At 37.5% G+C, this 19,399-nt stretch overlaps 7 protein-coding genes across 7 annotated transcripts; 4 read left to right on the top strand and 3 right to left on the bottom strand.

Moving 5' to 3' along the window:
- The first annotated feature begins 166 nt into the window (after nucleotides 1–166).
- PHYBLDRAFT_136532 (hypothetical protein) lies at nucleotides 167–4,165 on the top strand. Its single transcript, XM_018429795.1, has 13 exons — nucleotides 167–347; nucleotides 466–765; nucleotides 864–942; nucleotides 1,032–1,419; nucleotides 1,514–1,690; nucleotides 1,796–1,990; nucleotides 2,089–2,199; nucleotides 2,293–2,365; nucleotides 2,436–2,678; nucleotides 2,759–3,295; nucleotides 3,354–3,512; nucleotides 3,579–3,797; nucleotides 3,871–4,165. Exons 1-13 carry the CDS (start codon nucleotides 189–191, stop codon nucleotides 3,910–3,912), a joined length of 2,682 nt encoding a protein of 893 aa, XP_018286118.1. The 5' UTR covers nucleotides 167–188; the 3' UTR covers nucleotides 3,913–4,165.
- Nucleotides 4,140–4,903, bottom strand: PHYBLDRAFT_183317 (hypothetical protein). The gene is made up of 3 exons (XM_018438748.1): nucleotides 4,743–4,903; nucleotides 4,600–4,696; nucleotides 4,140–4,485 (listed from the first exon to the last, which is right to left on the bottom strand). Exons 1-3 carry the CDS (start codon nucleotides 4,873–4,875, stop codon nucleotides 4,437–4,439), a joined length of 279 nt encoding a protein of 92 aa, XP_018286119.1. The 5' UTR covers nucleotides 4,876–4,903; the 3' UTR covers nucleotides 4,140–4,436.
- Nucleotides 4,904–6,348: 1,445 nt separating this feature from the next.
- On the top strand, nucleotides 6,349–7,328 carry PHYBLDRAFT_188804 (hypothetical protein; the record flags this gene model as incomplete). Its single annotated transcript, XM_018439565.1, has 3 exons — nucleotides 6,349–6,509; nucleotides 6,584–6,651; nucleotides 6,729–7,328. 3 exons carry the CDS (start codon nucleotides 6,352–6,354, stop codon nucleotides 7,127–7,129), a joined length of 627 nt encoding a protein of 208 aa, XP_018286120.1. The 3' UTR covers nucleotides 7,130–7,328.
- PHYBLDRAFT_173574 (hypothetical protein) lies at nucleotides 7,324–9,895 on the top strand (the record flags this gene model as incomplete). Its single annotated transcript, XM_018437060.1, has 6 exons — nucleotides 7,324–7,411; nucleotides 8,329–8,428; nucleotides 8,479–8,491; nucleotides 8,676–8,740; nucleotides 8,775–8,995; nucleotides 9,846–9,895. The coding sequence occupies 6 exons, from the start codon at nucleotides 7,324–7,326 to the stop codon at nucleotides 9,893–9,895; spliced, it is 537 nt and encodes a 178-aa protein (XP_018286121.1).
- A 388-nt stretch (nucleotides 9,896–10,283) lies between these two features.
- Nucleotides 10,284–11,837, top strand: PHYBLDRAFT_79380 (hypothetical protein). The gene is made up of 2 exons (XM_018443458.1): nucleotides 10,284–11,093; nucleotides 11,183–11,837. Exons 1-2 carry the CDS (start codon nucleotides 10,329–10,331, stop codon nucleotides 11,789–11,791), a joined length of 1,374 nt encoding a protein of 457 aa, XP_018286122.1. The 5' UTR covers nucleotides 10,284–10,328; the 3' UTR covers nucleotides 11,792–11,837.
- Nucleotides 11,838–12,096: 259 nt separating this feature from the next.
- On the bottom strand, nucleotides 12,097–13,743 carry PHYBLDRAFT_156415 (carbohydrate esterase family 9 protein; the record flags this gene model as incomplete). Its single annotated transcript, XM_018433487.1, has 3 exons — nucleotides 12,097–12,441; nucleotides 12,610–13,203; nucleotides 13,378–13,743. The coding sequence occupies 3 exons, from the start codon at nucleotides 13,741–13,743 to the stop codon at nucleotides 12,097–12,099; spliced, it is 1,305 nt and encodes a 434-aa protein (XP_018286123.1).
- A 640-nt stretch (nucleotides 13,744–14,383) lies between these two features.
- On the bottom strand, nucleotides 14,384–18,992 carry PHYBLDRAFT_150754 (hypothetical protein; the record flags this gene model as incomplete). The annotated part of the gene is made up of 14 exons (XM_018432543.1): nucleotides 14,384–14,866; nucleotides 14,949–15,056; nucleotides 15,160–15,610; nucleotides 15,683–15,924; nucleotides 16,029–16,149; nucleotides 16,253–16,390; nucleotides 16,480–16,640; nucleotides 16,846–16,957; nucleotides 17,073–17,270; nucleotides 17,359–17,400; nucleotides 17,529–18,066; nucleotides 18,130–18,279; nucleotides 18,399–18,667; nucleotides 18,757–18,992. 14 exons carry the CDS (start codon nucleotides 18,990–18,992, stop codon nucleotides 14,384–14,386), a joined length of 3,249 nt encoding a protein of 1,082 aa, XP_018286124.1.
- Between the last annotated feature and the right edge of the window lie 407 nt (nucleotides 18,993–19,399).

Raw genomic sequence — 19,399 nt, forward strand, 5'->3', positions numbered from 1 at the left:
GGTCGTACCAAGTGCCCCATAAGCTAAACTCAATCTTCTTCTCCGCGCCAAACTTTCCCAATTCAAGCAACTTTATTCCATTTGTCGGAGCAAAAAAATAAAATAAAATAAAAGAGATGAAGGGAGGGGTGAGAAAGGACGTGAACGCGTTTTCGCTCATCTTTTACTCATCCTCATCTTCATCTACCATGGCACAACAACACAAGGCTACCGTAAAGAACGTTCTCTCCGGAGATACCGTAATCCTTCGAGGAAAGCCCAGAGCAAACGGACCTCCACCTGAACGTCTTTTGGCTCTTTCCAACGTTCAAGCACCTCGACTTGGTACAAAGGATAGAGACGATGAGGTAAGATGATACAAAAAGTTAAATTAATTTATAGGAAGTAGTATAAAAGCCCCGATCATATCTATCAGAATAATATCTATCAATTTCTTCTTCTTCTAATATCTTTTTTTATTACCAGCCGTTTGCTTTCCAGGCTCGTGAGTATTTGCGTAAATTGTTGGTTGGTAAAGAGGTCACCTTTGTACCCGAGTACAGTGTCACAACTACTACCCCTCCCAGAGAGTACGGCAAGATTCTATTGAGTACAGGAGAAGACGTTGCCAAGCTCGGTATTCAGAATGGCTGGCTTAAGGTTCGCGAGAGTAAGGCTCGTGCTGGTCAGTCCGAAGAAGACCATGAAGAAGCTTTGGATGCTTTGAGACAGCTAGAGGAAGATGCTCAGGCAGAAAGAGTTGGAATGTGGCAGGACAGAGAAAAGGTAATATATTGTGCTTTGTGGTAATATTTGTATTATTTATTTGCTCATAATATTTGTGCATGTGTGTGTGTGTGTGTTTGTACGTTGCATAAATATAGGGTATTCGTAAGATTTCTCACACCTTTGACCAAGATTCTCGTGCATTCTTGAACACTTATAAGGGAAAGCCCCTTGAAGGTAAATTTGAAACGCTTTAAAAACGCAGAAAATGTATAAAGCGATTAACCAACCATTTTGTAATATATAAATATTATTTTCTTTAATAGCTATCATTGAACAAATCCGTGATGCTTCTACTTACCGTATTTTGTTGTTCTTGCCCGACAATTCCCAGCAGATAATCACTCTCTTTTTGTCTGGTATTAAGGCACCTTCTTGCAAGCGTGACAATGTACCTGCTGGTGGTGATCAAGGTGTTTCTGAACCCTTTGGAGAAGAGGCCAAGTATTTTGTCGAGAGCCGCTTGTTGCAACGCGGAGTCAAGGTCATTCTCGAAGGAGTATCCCAAAGTGGCGGACAAAACTTTGTCGGTACTATCAAGCATCCCGCCGGAAACATCTCCGAACTCTTGTTGGCTAATGGTCTTGCAAAGTGTGTTGACTGGAGTATTACCATGGTCACTGATGGACCAACTGCCTTGAGAAACGCTGAAAAGTAATTATCGTCTATTATATATATATATATATATATATATGTGTGTGTGTGTGTGCCGGTTTGAGTTGATTTTAATTGTTATAATAATTCTCAGAGTCGCCAAGGAAAAGAAATTGCGTATCTGGCGCGACTTTGTAGCCAAGGAAAAGACAAATGATTCCGAGTTTGATGCCCAGGTAGTCAAGATCGTTACTGGTGATACTGTTATTGTCAAGAACAAGGCTGGTGTTGAGCGAAAGGTTCAGCTGGCTAGTCTGAAACAGGCTCCTCGGTAATACATACATTGCATATTGTTCTTTGCGGACAAGAAAGACAAAAAAGGAGTATTTTACTTATATATATATATGTGTGTGTGTGCGTGTGTGTGCGGGTATAGTGGTGCTGGAAGTACTATTCCCGGTAGTGGTTCCAAGTCAAGAGATATCAAGGAAGTCGGTTACAACTTTGAGGCCAGAGAATTTTTGAGAAAGAAGTTGATTGGCAAGCAAGTTCATGTGGTGATTGACTATCATAAGCCAGCTCAGGATGGATTTGAGGCCAAGGACTGTGCCACAATTACATACGGCAACCAGTAAGTTCATATTAATTATAGGAATAACCCCATTCCACATACACACACAAAAAACTTTCAATTGGTGAAAAATAAAAACTAAACCATGTTTACTATAGTAACATCTCCGAGCAATTGGTAGAAAGAGGTCTTGCATCGGTTATTCGTCATCGTAAGGACGATGATAGCCGTTCGCATTGTTATGACCAGCTTTTACTAGCCGAAGATAAGTAAGTAAACTCAACATACTTTTTTCACTACAGATTATTTCGGGTGTGTGGATTATTTATATATTAAAACTTGTATTTCAAAAACTTCTTTAGAGCACAAGAAGGTCAAAAGGGTATTTACAGTACCAAGGAACAGCCAATTGTGCGCATCGTTGATGCCTCAGAGGTAGTATTTAACCATTTTTATCTTTAGAAATATATACAACAAGATATACTAAATATTAAGGGATTTACAGAATGCTGCCAAGGCTCGTCAGTTTGTGACATTTTTGAAGCGCAGTGGTCGTATACATGGTGTAGTCGACCATGTTGCCAATGGCTCACGTCTCTTCCTCTGGATTCCCAAAGAAAACTGCCGTCTCACGTTTGCTCTTGCTGGTGTTCGTGCTCCACGTGTTGGTCGCACACCTAACGAGAAGTCTGAGCCATTTGGCCCGGAAGCACTTGCCTATGTAGCTGAACGTGCTCTCCAACGTGATGTAAGTAGATGACCACAATAAGTGTGTGTGTATGTGTGTGTCTTATCAGGTCTTCTGATAAATTAAATGTAAAACCATAGGTTGAGGTTGAGATTGAAAACATCGACAAGACTGGTGGATTCATCGGCAATGTGTACATCAATGGTGACAACTTGGCCGTATCCCTTCTTGAAGAGGGTTTGGCATCAGTCCATGAATTCTCTGCAAACGAATCTCGTTATACCAACCAGTTCTTCAATGCCGAGCGTAGCGCAAAAGCTGATAAGAAGGGTATGTGGAAGAACTACGATCCTGAGGCAGAAGAAGAGCAGGAGACTTTGGATGCCAAATCCGATGTAGTGCCCGAGCCTCGCCGCGAGTACATTGATATCGTTATTTCCGAGATCATTACTGGATCCCATTTTTACGTACAGCTTATCAATGCCGAGATTCGACAGCTGGAGGATCTTATGACTGAACTGTCAAAATACCAAAATGGTCGTCCTAATGAGACCATTAGACCTCGAGTGGGTGAGATTGTGAGCGCGAAATTCACTGAAGATGATGGTTGGTACAGAGCCAAGGTTCGCAAAGTTTCTCCCGCAGGTGTCGATGTACTTTACATTGATTACGGAAATGTAAGTATATATATATATATATCGCATTTTACTGGGTATTTAACTGTTCTGTTTTTAGTCCGAGACCTTGGCCCATTCTCGTATTCGATCGCTTCCTGATCGATTCAAGAGCTTGAAGGCACAGGCCCAGGAGGCAGTGCTTTCTTTTGTCAAGAGCCCTGAAAGAGAAGCTGACTATGGCATTGAAGCATATGAGAGATTTAGAGAATTGACAGGCGTAAGTTTGTGTTTATGTGTGTGTGGGCGAACACGTCAAATCAAACTAAGCTAAATTATTGAATAGAACAAGCAATTGGTTGCAAATGTCGATGCTCGAGAAGCTGGTGTTCTGTGCCTCACCCTTTACGATCCTTCTAACTCCCAAAGTGTTGAAGCCAGTCTGAACCTCGAGATGGTTAGGGATGGTCAGGCACTTGTGACTCCCAATGTGCGCTATGCCCGTGCTTACCAGCCAATCATCAAATCACTCCAAGCAGCCTCAGAGGCGGCAAAGCGTGAGAGAGTAAGTATTATAAATACTGCAGTTACGTTTATAAAACTAACGACTTTTGTCTATTAAAACTTATTTAAAATAGATTGGCATGTTCGAGTATGGAGACATCACTTATGAAGACTAAACGAAAGAAAGCAAAGAAAAGCAAAGCAAAGCAAATAATAGACAGACTCATATTTCACTTTTATATTTCTTTATCCTTCAAGCCTCTTTACGCCTTCTAAACCTTATACTCCACTCCATGATACCGCTTTCCTTCTACCAAAAATCCACAGATGCATTTTCCCTTTCTTTTCTACTATGATATTCCTTTCCGACTATACAGCAAAAAACACAAATAAATAATAACTTGTCTCTAGTAGAGATAGAAAACATGTATATATATATATATATATATTTCTTTTTTTTTAAAAAAATAATAACCAACCAATTATCTGGGGGAATAAAGTTTGTTAAAGAAGTATATAGTTGTGTTTGACAAGCAAAAAATAAAAGATGAATTAAAAGGAGAAGTATAAGAAAAGGCAACTATACACAGAGTTTTTTCTCATTGAAATGCGTTGATACTATTGATCCTTTGGCGTTTAATACATTCTTGTCTCTCTCATTTTTTTTTTTGGTTTAGTTTTCTTGGTTGTTTTTCTTTCTCTACATCTTCATTGGCTGAGGCTGGCTTGAAGCGTTCTCCAACTCGGCCCTAAATACGTAATAAAATTGCATTAGAACACTACCTGCAAAGATCTGTTTGATATATGTATTACATATATTCATGCTTCTTTTTTTTAAAAAGAAAAAAAGAAAAAAAACCCACCTTAATTGCTTGGAAAAGTCATCTTCAATGTCATCATCATCCCAGATGTCTTCCCAAAACTGAGCGTCTTCCTTATCTTCTTCATCCTCTCCCCATTCTATTAATGAGAGTATAAGCTAATGTCATGCTTGAAATCTATTTACCTTCTGCAGCGAATTCTTCAAATTCATCGTCTTCTTCGAGAGCGCCCAGTTGAGGAAGATTCTTCTTGGCCTTCTCTTCCTTTTCCTGCTGTTGGTGCTGCTGCTGTTGCTGCTGCTGTGTTGAGGATTCCATTGTGGATCGATAAAAAAATACGTATACGTAACCGAAAGAAAAGACGGGATGTGAAAGTAACAAAAACTCTACGCGTGTACCATTTTTTTTTCTATTCCCTTTCTCTCTCCCTCTTTTCTTACTCTCCGGCTTTACTCTCATTTTTTTTCTTACTCCTCCACATTTCAGCTCTAAAGTGACGTCAGCTACTTGACTCGATTTAAGGAAGTCTTAAGTTGGCCATTGTGCAAAATATAAGAGTTGAATATGCATAGATATATATATGTATATATGTATATACTCAATGTATACTCTATAAGTCGATGCATTATATAGAAACACACATAGAAATGTTAAAACATATCTAAATGAACGTCTTACTTTTATAGAAAATATCCAAAAGAAAAATGAAACAAGTAAAATAAAAGGTACATAAATTATATATATATATATTATAATCATTTATGTGTTAAATAAATACTGGATCTTCAAACGAGTAGTAGATCTGGGTACTGTAGATATACAGTTTATGACTCCTTTTATTTGACAGATAAGTAGCTAGATATATGGATAGTATAATTATCTCAAATTGTACACCACCGCGGCTGGAAACACGAGAACCTTGGCATGCACATTTCTGCTTAGCTGTGGCTTCTTTTGTTGTTACTGGCCTTGTAACTAAACTCTAAATATCAAGAATAGATTGGGATAAATGTGTATAGAACTAGAAATTTACCTTTGACAAACATCCGCTTCCGGGCTAATTTCAGGTCCTATTTTCATTGATTTCTATTTCTATTTCTATTTTAATAATAAAGCAAGCAAGCATATAATAGGATAGAATAGAATATGGAGGCGCTGATCAGAAAGGGTTTTATGATTTCTTGTACATTATGCTTGCAAGTGTAGTGAAACCTACTTAAGATAAAACACGGGTATAACTGTTCAATTCTTCCCAAAATGTCCTTTAAGTATATTCAATCTATTCATGAGAAACTATCTATTTAATCAGGCCTGTGTTAATTCTTTCTTGATTTATTACAAGTAGTACACACACACACATATATATACACTCGAGTGTATATAAGTGTATGTTCTTGTAGGTGCCACTGATGACGTATATTGAATCACACCAATATCGTGGAGAGAGAGAGAGAGAGAGAGAGAGAGAGATCTTTTGCTCTTATTGTTGTGCTTCGTGTGCCCCTTGGCGCACAAACCTTTTCCATACAAAGAAAAGCTTAAAAATAGACTGCCTGAGATGCAAAGTAGAATTCTGAAAAAGAAGAGCCAAAAATGGAACGAATTCTTGGCACGTCTTGTATTATAGAATAATAAGACTCACGAACATACAATTATACATTTATATACTTATTTTTTATATTCCGTCATCAACTTGTCAAAAATACTCAGGGTTATAAAAAGAGGACCTGATTCCTTGCTAGGATGTATTAATCTTTACTTCTTCTTCTTATTTTATAAATCAATCTTAAACCTATGGCCATCTTTGCTTACCTTGCTACCTTTCTCACATTTGCTGCCCTCGTCCTCCAGATCTTTACTTTGATCGGCAATACATCAAACCGATCGTTCTTAACTGATCTATACTATGCTCGTATAGACTATGGAACTGCCTTTTATACCTTTGGCTTATGGTAATTTTTTTATACATTTGACTTCAAATCTTACCGATATTTTATATTAACTTGATTGTATTTTAATCCTCTAGGTCATATTGTACCGGTTCAGGCGACACTGTATCAGAGTGCAGTGATCCGGCTGCTGGTTACAAAATAAGTAAGTACTAATATTAGCCTGAGCAATATATGTATACATCTACAATCGACCATCATCTAACATAAATTAATAATTAGCTGAAATCAAGGAAATCGGTTCCTTGTTAAATAACACCTACGATCAACTGGTCTTTGCGGACTTTATCCTTTACTGGATTGGCTTTGGCTTGACATTCTTTGCTCTGGTAATTACTCTCTGCAGTCACTTCAGAAGATTCCCCGATATTGTGGCTTCAATTTGCAGCTTCTTGGCCTTTGTGGTTATGTTGGCATCATTCGCAATCATGCTTGTACCTGTCGTCGCCCTTAAACGCATGGATTCGGTCAAAGAAAGCAGCGTGACAATAGACGAGCATTTTGGCCCCACCGTATGGATGACATTGGGTGCTGCAGTCGCTCTTTTACTATCTTCACTTTGGTATCTCATTAGCTGCTGCACTGGCTCGGGAAGAAGAGTACATGACACCGAGAAACTATAAATCATCATTCATAAAACCATCAACCATAAAGCCAAAATATCTATTTATCTATTGTACCTAATTTAACCTTGTTCTGTATTATCATTGTCCCTTTCTTATGTTAATTCCCTCTTATCCTATTAATTACACCTTATTCATACCTTACCAAATTATAATATAAAATAAAAAAATACAAGCTTATTATTGTGTACATCATGACATCAACTAAAAGTTGCCAAATGCGCTTACGACAAAAAGTCCATCGGACAGGCCAAGTGATGACTTGGTCGATTCTGATGTCCGGTTAGTCCGACATCTCCTCATAAACTCACTAGAAGTCCCTTAAATTAAACCACTCACTTGGATTTTGTATGATTGCCACTCTTCATCAGATCAGCTATCGTGATATACATAGCTATACTAGCTTTCTAAAGCTAAAAGCAAAAAAAAAGTATTTTGCAAGGACACTAAAAGAATAAATAGAGAAACTACATGACTTTGAATAAATAGGCACTATATATATATATATATATACTTCTTTAAAGAAGAAGAAGAAAAAAACAACATCTACTTATCCTATTAGGAGCAAAAAAATTATTAGCAAAAGGCGTTTATAATACAACTTTATTGAACCAGAAAAAAAACTTTATCCTTTTAAAGTATCCTTGTTTCCTCAAGAGGATTGTGTGTACAAACAAACTATCATTTAAATCTACACCCGTGTATTTTTTTCTAGTGACAATTTATTGATCTCTGTGAATAAAACGGTGTATCTCAGCAGGCATCAACTAATAAAGGAGTTCTTCAGTGAATAAGTTGTCAAACGCCCTGACTAAGACCTTACTGTTTTCCTTTCTTCTTCTTAGACAGCAATAAATATTGTCGATTCAATTAAAGAGTAAAAAAAAATGTAGTAGAAAAGGCATATTACAGCTATCTTATTTCTAAATTTGATAAACCAGTAACTATATTCCAGGGCAAATGTTGAAATCGAGTAATGGGGAAAAAAATAAGCTCACAGCAATGATACTAGTTAGCAGCTCCATAGCATGTGATTCTCAAAAATGTACCACTGAAAAGAAGATAATCCTTGACGAGCTATTATGAACTTATACAAACAAACAGTTCTAGAGACAGCCATAAGGGTCCTATTATGTTTTGTCTCTTAATAATAGTAGCTATAGACATACAATTCAATTGATTTTTTTTTCTGTTTCAAGAAAAACCTATCCTGATAGTCGAGTGTTTTCTAGCAATATCCTATGTGTGGCTAAATAGGACAATTAAAAAAAAGTGTGGCGAGTGCGAGTGCGAGTGCGAGTACAACTACAAAATAATAATAAAAATAAATTAATAAAATCTAAATATAGATATGATGCGATGGTACCATATATAACAATGTCTTATTCCAGAAGTGTGGCGTTACATTTATTAGTAGCCAATCATAACAAATAACTGATGTCCATGACATAAACAATTTTCACTAAACAGTGGTGATAATAAGAAAGTACAATACAGTCGGTAGAGGACTGGGTTTTACAGAAAATATTTATCTGATATCTTGTAGAGACGCTCATATCTAATACTACGACAACAACAGCAAGAACGACGATTTCGAGGTAGATTTCATAGGTAATTTTAGAAGAAAAAAAGCTATTTTTTTTAGATCAAGAGATCAAGAGAACAGTGTAACAAAGTACAAAGTAACAATTCAGGCAGATGATGCTGGCATCTCCATCTTGAAGCAGACTCCCGATATTACCCAAGTACCCACATACAGAAGTTGTCATCATCGGCTCAGAAGAGATTTACTACCTTTATTATTTCTCACCAAAACACCACGAGCAAAGTCGGGGTCTTTCACACCTTTGGCGACCCTTGAAGAAGGTATATGCTATACTGCATTGGAGAGGACTTTACTATGACCAGATCAACATTGTATCAATACCCATCCAGCCAACAAATGTTCTTGTTCTCGAAAAGGTCATTTCACAAATATCAAGCCGAACCAGTAACTTTGCCGATTTTTTTTTCTTTCACATTTTGGTCAAATCAGTAAGCTCCTCAATTTTCAAATCCTTTATTATTATTATTTTTACACAAACACTACAAATCAGACCAGTCAGCAGCCTTTATTCCGCCCGTTTTGTCTATCTTCACATATAAACCAACCCCCAAGCTAATGAACGTTTAGCTAATAATATTCGCCTCAACTTTGGCCCAGTTGGTGTTTTGGTAGTGAGAGATTGGTCTGTACCTCACAGCTGATATTATCAGCCAATAAATAAAGGGTGTATGAATTAGAAGGCTACTTCGCAAACATTAAATTCATGTTTTCCTGATCGATGAATTTGGTACATTCGAATACTGTTTATGTTCCCAACCGTATTTTCAAAAACTTAAGCAAGAATCTAACTTTTACTCATAATATTGCTCTCCAAAACTAAATGTAACCTTTCACGGTCTTCTAAAAGAACATTATAAAAAGCCTTATTTTTGTTTTTAAAACAAACCCCGTTGTTTACAAACTATTACTATTATTGTTACTTTGCTATAGTGAGAGTCGCTCGATCAAGGTTCTACTTAGAATGTTTAAATTATAAAAAAAAAACAATTTTGTTAGACAGAAAACCTTTTAACGACATGAAAAAAAAATTCTAAAGAAGATGTAGAAAAAATCAAATATAGAAACGTACATCGCTTTGGTTGATCTAGTTTCTATTATGTTGTTGTATAGGTATACGACTTGAAAATCTTCGCATTAATGATATAAGAATCTTACTATGAAATTTATACTTTTGCATTGTTTTTTTTTGTGTGTGTCTTTAGCCATAAAACAATATATGCTTGGCCAATAAACAAAATGTTGCATTTTTTCTATGTAGAATTCGATTGAATACCCTTTATGATTGAGTATATTCATCTAGTAATAAATCCTAGTAAAATTGTTCTTTTTTTTTGGAATTTTTGTGCATACCAAACTACTTTTGTTCAAAGAAGAAATCCGATCCGGACAAAAAGCTTTTCTTGAACTTACCGGACTGGTCCGACAGTTTTCTTTTCCCAAATGCTCCGTATAATAGCAATAACAATAATATAAAAAAATTAATATAAGTTATCTTGTCTTGTCATAAATAATAAAATTCTTAGTGTAAATTGTTGTTGTTATTAATTTAACGTAAACAACTCATTTGACCAAATCACAAACGATAGCATTGCAATGAGCTCATCATTAGAAGAGACCAAGGCGATGATTCAGCAAGTCGAGGAGCTGATTGCCCTTGCGCCAACTGATGACAGTCTATTGACAATGTTAGCAGACCTGTATGACGTACTGGAAAAAGCGATGGCAGAACAACTACCAGAAGAAAAAGAAGAAGAAGAAGAAGAAGAGAAAGAAAAAGATGCTTTTCCGTGTGGTACCCAGTGTGTGATTTCATTTACCCTGGATGATCGCCAATATCTACTACCTGCACTTGTTCTTGAACGTCTTGCTTTATCAAACGAAGCAAAGGTTTTGATTCTCACACCAATCACCGCAGACACCGTAGCCTGCACTAACCATATTGTCAAGCACGCCTGTAAGACACCCTGCCCTGACCAGCGCTCTCACGGTTATTTGGTCCCAGCCGAAAATCTCTTGCCATATGACATCTTGGGTATTTCAGACATCGAGAACTACAGGCCATCAAAGCGTGTGTGGTGTAAAGTAGACAAAACAACTACAGTGTGGCAAGTAGGACGTATTGTAGGGCAAGATGGCTCTACAGACAATCAATGGCGTGTACAATGCGCGTCTGATATGTCGACGCTCCACACCCTTGGGATTGAGTCCATTATGCCTTACAAAATTCATGACACAAAAAATGACACAACCGACAATGATACTACTACTAGTGACAATGATGACAATGAACATTATGTAGATGGTCAGAACGACCCTGAACACGAGTCGGAGCACGAGAGTGACCACGAGCTTGAGCGTGTAGACCTGGAGGAATTTGGTGGTTGGCAAGCGCACACGAATGGATTTGCTTCCAAGATGATGAAGAAGATGGGATATGTTTCTGTAAGTGTGGAAAGGAGTGCTTTTACTGGCCTGCCTATCGATTCAACCATCAGGGAAAAGGTCTGGGACTCCATGGCCAGGGCCGTATTGATCCCGTAGAGGCATTTATGCCCAACGTCAAGAAAAGATCTATCCCGGGTCAAGACAGACCTGGTCTAGGCAGTAATTCAGAGCCGCCCAAGAAGCCAAAGAGACCTCAGTCACGTCTGGTGGATACCTCTGTGTTTGCGTTTATGAACAAAACACTTTCTAAACCCAAGGAGGAGGAAGAAGAGGAAGAAGAGGCCAATTCCAATGACAAGAACAAGGACAAGAAACAAGACAGAGAAGGGGCAAACAAGGGCTCAAGAAAGCCGGTTGCAGCCATCACGCTGAATCCCAAGGAAACCCAGCGGCAGCTGCATGCATTACAAACGGAGATTGCACAAACTTCAGAGACCCTTGCCAGGGCCCATGAGTCCGTTCGACGTAACAAAGGAACGCCCATGGAATCACAATTTGTTGCCAAGGTTGACCGAGTAGCCAAAGCCTTGGCTGGTCTTCAAAAACAAGCGGACAGACTCCAGGGTACATTGAAACGTACCAAGGAACGTGAAAAGATGGTCTCATTTTAATACAATAAACTTTATGGAATCTCCTTATGATTACAATTAACGCGATAATTTTTTATCCTTTAAAAAAAACGACAAATTAAATTTATGTTTATATTTATATTGGTGTATGGTTGGGAAGGGGGGTTTTTTTGCTTTATTTTTATATACAATTAAAAGCGGTTGTTGTTGTTATTGTTGTAGGGTTAAAGAAGAAGTAGTAGTAGTAATAGTAGTAGTAGATAAACATAAGAAGAAGAAAAAGTTATTGCCTTGAGTTTGTATAGGACAAAAGGTATCAAATAATAGAAAGTATACAAATATAATATTTAAAAGGAAACCTCATCGCCAGCAACAAATACTTTCTCAACACGCAACTCTCCAGTAGAATCATCCAAAAACACAAAATCTGCATCACCGCCCACGTTGAGGGTACCCTTTTGATGCTCGATACCAAGCAACTGGGCAGGATGAAGTGTGGCTGCTTCAATTGCTTCTACCGCAGTACAGTTGGTGAACTTTTGGAAGTTACGAACACATTCATCGATTGTGACAGTGCTGCCGGCAAGAGTGGAGGTTCCCTTGATGTAAGCAGCGCCATTTTTATCCACCTGAAGTTCACTTCCACCAAGCGTGTATTCTCCCTCTGGTAATCCCATGGCTGAGAGTGCGTCCTATTAAAATAAACATGTGAGAATGACGTTTAGTAATATGTATATATATATATAAATGAAAATGGTCCGACAAAGAACGTCGGTGTAATTGCTGAGAATCATATCATTCCTTTGTTTAATATTAAGAAAAAGAAAAAGAACAAAAAAAAAAATAGTATCGTGACTTACTGTGACAAGAACAGCACCACTAGGATGAGAGTAGTAAGCAATTCGAATAGAGTTTGGGTGAACGTGTACACCATCACAAATCAAACCAAAAAAGGGACGAGGATCGGGACTGTGACGGCAGGGAGAAGTCAATGATGGTTTTGGGTGTCCTTTACTGGTGGTTGGTAAAGGAAGGTCGGCTGCACCTAATACACCAATCAGTCCGGGATCACGATGGTGGAAGGCTTGCATGGCATTGAAGAGATGGGTGATGCTTGTTGCGCCATTAGTCACGGCCTGTTCAGCTTCAGCGATTCGACATGCCGAGTGACCGATTGCAACTGTGATTCCTCTTTGGACAAGGTCAGGGATTGCATCACTCACACCTTCGATTTCTGGGGCAACGGTCATTATTGCGACGGCTTTGCTTCCCTTGAGTAGTTCGGAACCATAAGCACTATCAAACGCCGCAATGCCTTCTTTAGCGTCTCTGAATACTGATTGCTTATGGGCACCCTTTTTCTCGACCGAGATAAATGGACCTTCGACATGTGCACCTAAAATCTCTGCACCTCCAGTAGCAGATCCCTTGCGATGGTTTAAGAGAGGAAGAACCTAAATGCACGATAATAATGATAATGATAATGATAATAAATATAATATTTTTAATTTATTTTATTTTATTTTTTTTTTAAAAAAAAAAAGAGGGCGTGTGTACATAAGATAGTTAGTTTAAAAGTTGGCATAGAAACAAAAATGAGTGGTTGTTGGATTGACGTCATTTCTTACCTTTTCATAGACCTCTGGGGATGAGCTTACAACAGTTGGGCAAAAGGCAGTACAGCCATAACGTAAGAGACCTTTGGCTACAATATCAATGTTCTCCTGAATGGTTTCCACAGAGTGCTCATAGTCGGCAAAGTCGATGCCATATGCACCATTGATTTGAGTATCGATGAAACCAGGCACAACCAAAAGACCCTTTGCGTCGATGATTTCGTCTGCATCCCGATGATGGTCAAAGAAGAGACTTTGGGGATGAATGATTTTTCCGTCTTGGTACCAGAGATATGAGTTTTCAACGATTTCATGATTTATCAAAAGACGGCCGTTGATGATCTTGTAGATTTTGCTGGTTGAGTAAGCGATGGACATATTAAGTAAGATTTTGCACGTATTTGAAGAAGAAAGAAAGAAAGAAAGAAAGAAGATGATGATGAAATTTTACTGCTTTATCTTAAAATTAATTCCCAAAAAAAAAGAAAGAAAAATGTATGAACTCGAATGACGAGTGCGGTGATTGAATGAACAAAAAATTATCTGCTTACTTAATGCCAGGGTCCAACTGATACTAATTAAAGTGATTCTATTGGCTAATTCACTTAGCTAAGCAATGTGTTCAAGAGCTCCGGTTGGACGCCCGGGAGCTGAAATAATAAAAAGGAAATTTAATGAATAAGCCAAACAAAAAAAACCCCCTTTTATTATATATATTTTACCCTTTGAACCCGCCTGTATCCCCTATATTTTTATTGGATTTTTTTTGGGACACACAGTAAAAATCTACAGGGTCACTCCACCCCCTTCCCTTATCCAACCCCTACCCTTTTTTTCATTTTTTTTTCATTCCCATCTTCTTTTATATTCTATATTTATAATATATACATAAATTACAATATATATATATATTTCTTTAAAAGTAAAGGGTATTTTTTTGTATCTGTATTTTAATCAATATAATATTGAAACATCTTTATATATATATTATATTATATTACTATCATTAGTATCGATTTTATAAAGGAGGTTCTTGTTTGAACGAAAACAGACTATCGTGTGATAATCGTTCATCTGTATGTTCTTTGAGTATTGGCAAGCCTGAGAATAGATTGTTTGAATCGTGCGGATGCTGGTGGTTCTGGTGGTTCTGGTGGTTCTGGTGAGGTATGGGTGGTAGTTCCATGCTCGCCTCGCTCTCTCGTCTACCATCTCCTAAGAAGTTACGCCCAACACTACTATCTGTCGCAGTCAGTGTTAACTGTGCCTGGGATGTAAAATAGGTCCGACTGGTGATAAACGAGCAGCGTCTGGATCTCGGCTTCTGAACATTCTTTTGGTTAAACCAATCGCACCATTGTTCAAGTGTTTGTTTGTCAGATACTTGGATCAATACGTCCCACAAGCCTAGTCCATGCACCTTGAGTATAAAAGCCTCTGGAGACAGTGAGTTTGGTGAAGCATGAGAGTAACCGAAAACCCTCCCCTTGTTAGATCTCTCCTACAGATACAAATACAGATACAAATAAATTGGTTAATTAAAAGATAATCATAAACTAAATGATACTTATATAAAAACTTACTGAAATCCATGAAAAATACCCATGACTGGGAAATAAAATGATGTTTTTCATATCCCATGCCGCCAAGAATGGAAGATATCGAAAGACATGTTGGATTGGCATACGGGCCTTTTTTTTTTAAAAAAAAAAATAGGGATCAAACACTTGGTCATGCACAAAAAATAAAATAAAAACAAGATGATTATATAATTATAATTTATTTATTTTTTACCTCGTGGGCATCAAGTTGGATTCCCTTTGACCCCAAAAGTGCGTCAATAGGTCCGTGTTGACGGTGCAAGACAGGTCGCTGTTTCCGACCTTGAGATCGCGACAGATCTCCATCGATTGGTGTATCGCCATTAGCAGCCTGATCAAGGGTAAGCAGATCTCCATTGTAATGCTCCATTTGGCCTTCACCGTCGATCTTATCGGTAAAATCCGTACAGTCCTGGGACGGTGGCGGTCTCTGGCGTCCTGTCAAGTCTGATGCCTTTCCATTGGCCTGAGTGTTTACGCTAGCCCGCGAAAAGAATTTGAGAAGTTTGGGAATAAAGAGAGCAAAGAGTGAAAAGGTGCTGGCCCAGACAATCATTGTTGCTGTCAAGTAGTGTCGAGTGAAATAATCCGTAGCTGGCATGTAATAGATAATAAATCCAATCAATGCTGAAAAGAAGATATTGCTGTACATTGAAAGAAAAGGAATCAAGATTCTTTGTAATAAACGAAGCATAGATTAATGTTAGATGACTTACTATACAGAGATTCCAATTTGTTTGTATTCACTATATTTTGAATACTTGCGTCCAACAGATCTTGTCTGGATAGCTAAAAATGTAGCAATTATAAGCTGCCCAGCAGCAAAGGATGTTAAAATCCATACAAAGGTAGGGTGAGTCTTTCCATGATAAGAACATCCAACAAAATAGGAGTTATTAGACACAGGAATCTTGACAGCCTGGATATCTGAAAAGCATAACCAGCTAACCAACAAAACCTAGAAAGAAAGAAAAGGTTAAAAAGACCAAATATAAAGATATTTCCACAGACTTTATGTTCATGTTCATGTTCATGTGTATTATCATTCTTTATTTTACTCACAGCGTCTACTAGTAGAATTCCACCCGAGACTTTGAGTAGCTGTAGATCTGTTACGACTGTCCGGGTAATGAAGATGTTATTAAATATACGGTAAACACGGTAATTTTTAGCAATAAGGTTTCTGTATCATCCAAAATGAAATTCGTCAAGAGGATATATATATATATATATATATAATATTATATATTTATAAAGATAGATAGTTAAACTTGTGCTCCTCTTACCCTAAAACAAGAGAGTAACCCAAATGAAATGTAACTGGGATCACTATACAGTCTACTCGTGTACGATATCCCAAAAAGAAGTATACAGATATATATGCAAGAATGAAGCCAACTAATTCCAAAACACAAAACAGAGGACTAGAAAAGAAAAAAATAAAATAAAAATAACATATTGAATTCATATCTTGTACAAGATTCTAATACTCATTTATCATTTGTCATTTTACCTTGATGCCTTGAATACTTCTCGCTTACGAAAAAGAAGAACCAGCAAAATCGTACACACTGCAAAGAGTGTGCCAAAGGATGATATCACAAGGAGGATTATAGACGTTGGGGAGGAATAGCCGGGATTAATATAAGTACGTGGAGGTACACCCGTGGGTACCTACTAAGAGTGGGTTAAGAGGTATATACATATATACATATATAAATATATACATATATATATGTGTGTGTGTGTGTATGAGTGCATATTAGCATAATATAAAGAAATAAAGAGAGTAAAAAAAACAAAACAAGGAGAGTGAGGACGGTGAGTATCTGTTACAGGCTTGAATGATTATTTCTATTTTAAAAAAGAAAACCATTACCTTTGTAGTTCCATCATGGTAGATAGGAGCCAATGTCAGGTTAAGCTTGCCTGCCAATATATTTCCAATCTCGACTTTTGATCCGTTTTGAAGATTATATATACGAAAATTTCTGCAATCATTTTTTTTTGGGATTTTGATTTTGATTTATTTATTTATTATATTTTTATATAACACGAGCCAAAAATCAAAAATTAAAGACTAATAATCAAATCAAAGGCACCTACCCAACAGACATATCTCCATTCTGGTCTAGTAGTACAGGACCTTGGGGACCCAGAAAACTAACATTAAATGCAGAGGGGGTCAAGTACTGGCCCAGTTGTCCTAGTGCTAGTTGTGTAAGGGCTGATGTAGAGTTGGTGGAGTTGTGAATGGCATGGTTGAACCCCTGTGCCATTGTCATCATACAAGAATAGGCTAGTCTAAAGAGAGAGAGAAAGAGAATAATATAATTTAGATAGATGAGTCTGTGTTTCCTAATATTCACATTTTGCACATTTTTTTCTTTACCCTTCATTACTGATAATATCTGTTTGACCACCAAACGGATAACTATTCAACAAGGAAGAAATTAAGAGTTAAGCAGCAGCATATAATTATATACTTCGTTATAGCTTTGAATTTGATCCAGAAAATTTGATCACCATCATTAGTATTACTATTTTGACTCTCTTTCTCACATTTTTGGATCTAGCCTTGACCATTTTTCCATAAATTCATCAAAGGGAGAATAGCCTGTAAGATCCATACGAGACCTGAACATAAAGACTCCCCCTGAGAACGTTGTATTGAAATCGATAGGCCTTATATATGTCGTGACACGTGCGGCATACTCTGCTGGATCTACTGCTTGACTCGTTTTCTGGTTAAGACCTGTCAGACCTGCATACCGCACCACTGTTTGGATACTATCAGGGGCACGAATACGCTGGGCAATCACTCGGTTGAATCGGTCGATTGAATCTATCAGAGGAACAGTCGCCTCTCCAAACATCAACCAGACACTAGAATCGCTAATGTATCCTGAATTTGCGGCGACGGTCAAGGCAGCTGTGAGGGCTTTTCCCTCGGCTGCGACAAGGATTACCCGAGCATCTGATCGCATAAGAGCATTGATTGATTGTTGTATATTACTGGTTGGCCCATCTTCGTAAAATGACTGGTATGTTTTCACAATAATACCACGCATCCGAGCCTTCATAATGATGTTTTCGGATACTAAGAAGAGAAAGATAAAGAGATTCAATAGGTTTAAGATGTTATAATCCACTTTGATCTTACATTGTTGACCAAAATCATCGCCTGAATAGAGTATACCAATCATTGGCCATCCTTGGCTAGTGATAAATGATAAGGCAGCGTCTACATATAGTAAATCGGTTGGAATAGTTCGGAAAAAATAGCCGTATTGTGTTTTATCAGACAAGGACGCTTTTGTTGTAAATGTGTACATAGTAAGAGGAATAGAGACATGAACATCAGGTTAATAACTATAAATATTTTCTGTTATATATATATATATAAAAAAGGAAGATATTGCATATACGTACTGGCGACAGCTGAGAATGAGCATTGTGGTATCTGGAGCGTGCTTGTCATAAGAGCTGAGAGAGATGTCCAGGATGATGAGATATCACCGATTAAGCCAATGACACCTTCTTGGATAAGAGACACGGCTGAAAAGACGGCTTGGGTTATGGCCGCCTGGCCTTCGACTTCTTTGGGGTATGAATCCTTTTCGACTAGGGTGATGTATGCACCCGGGATGAGCTGCCGTACATTGATTTCAGTGGCGGCCATTCGAATAGCAGATGCACCACTTTATTGTTTTTTTGTTTTTGTTTTTTTTTTAAAGAAGAAAGAAAGAAAGGATAAGCAGAGGTTATGGAAACAAGTGTATTGTATTACCTTAGAGTAATTTGCATAGTAGAATTATTATCTGTTTGATGAAATGGCAAGAGAACACCCACTTTGAGTTCTGTTAGATTGCCTGTTACAAAAGGTGATACAAATGTCGATCCATTGCGATGGGTGACAACAAAGGTGAAGTTGTTTGATGCGTCGTATTGAAGGTAGCTAGAGTGTGTTTTTCCATTGGGTTTTTGGGTTGTATGGCTGTGGCCAAATGCAGGACTAATAAGCATGAATAGAATAAAGAATTATATAAAGAAGGAAGGAAAGGAAAGGAATAAAGGAAGGAAAGGAAATGCAAAGGAAAGAAAGAAAGAAAGAAAGAGAGAGAGAGAGAAAGAGGTCTATGAGATTGAATAAATGAATACAATATAAATATATAAAAATTATGGTTATATTTATATTTATGGTTATATTTGTATTTGTATTGGTAAATATTATACAGAGATAATACTAATAATTAGGCTCTGCTAAACACAGGATTTGTAAAGAAAAGGAGAACAAGTGCACTATTGTGTAGGTGTGTATTTGCACCTTTTCTTTTTTTGAATAGATAGAGAGGGAGGGAGGTTAGAAGAGGAGGGCCATTGAATTCTAGTTGGAAGACCAAGGGACAAAAGGAGGAAATATTAGAGGGGTT

This window comes from Phycomyces blakesleeanus (assembly GCF_001638985.1).
Source record: "Phycomyces blakesleeanus NRRL 1555(-) unplaced genomic scaffold PHYBLscaffold_26, whole genome shotgun sequence".
Classification (NCBI taxonomy): Eukaryota; Fungi; Mucoromycota; class Mucoromycetes; order Mucorales; family Phycomycetaceae; genus Phycomyces; species Phycomyces blakesleeanus.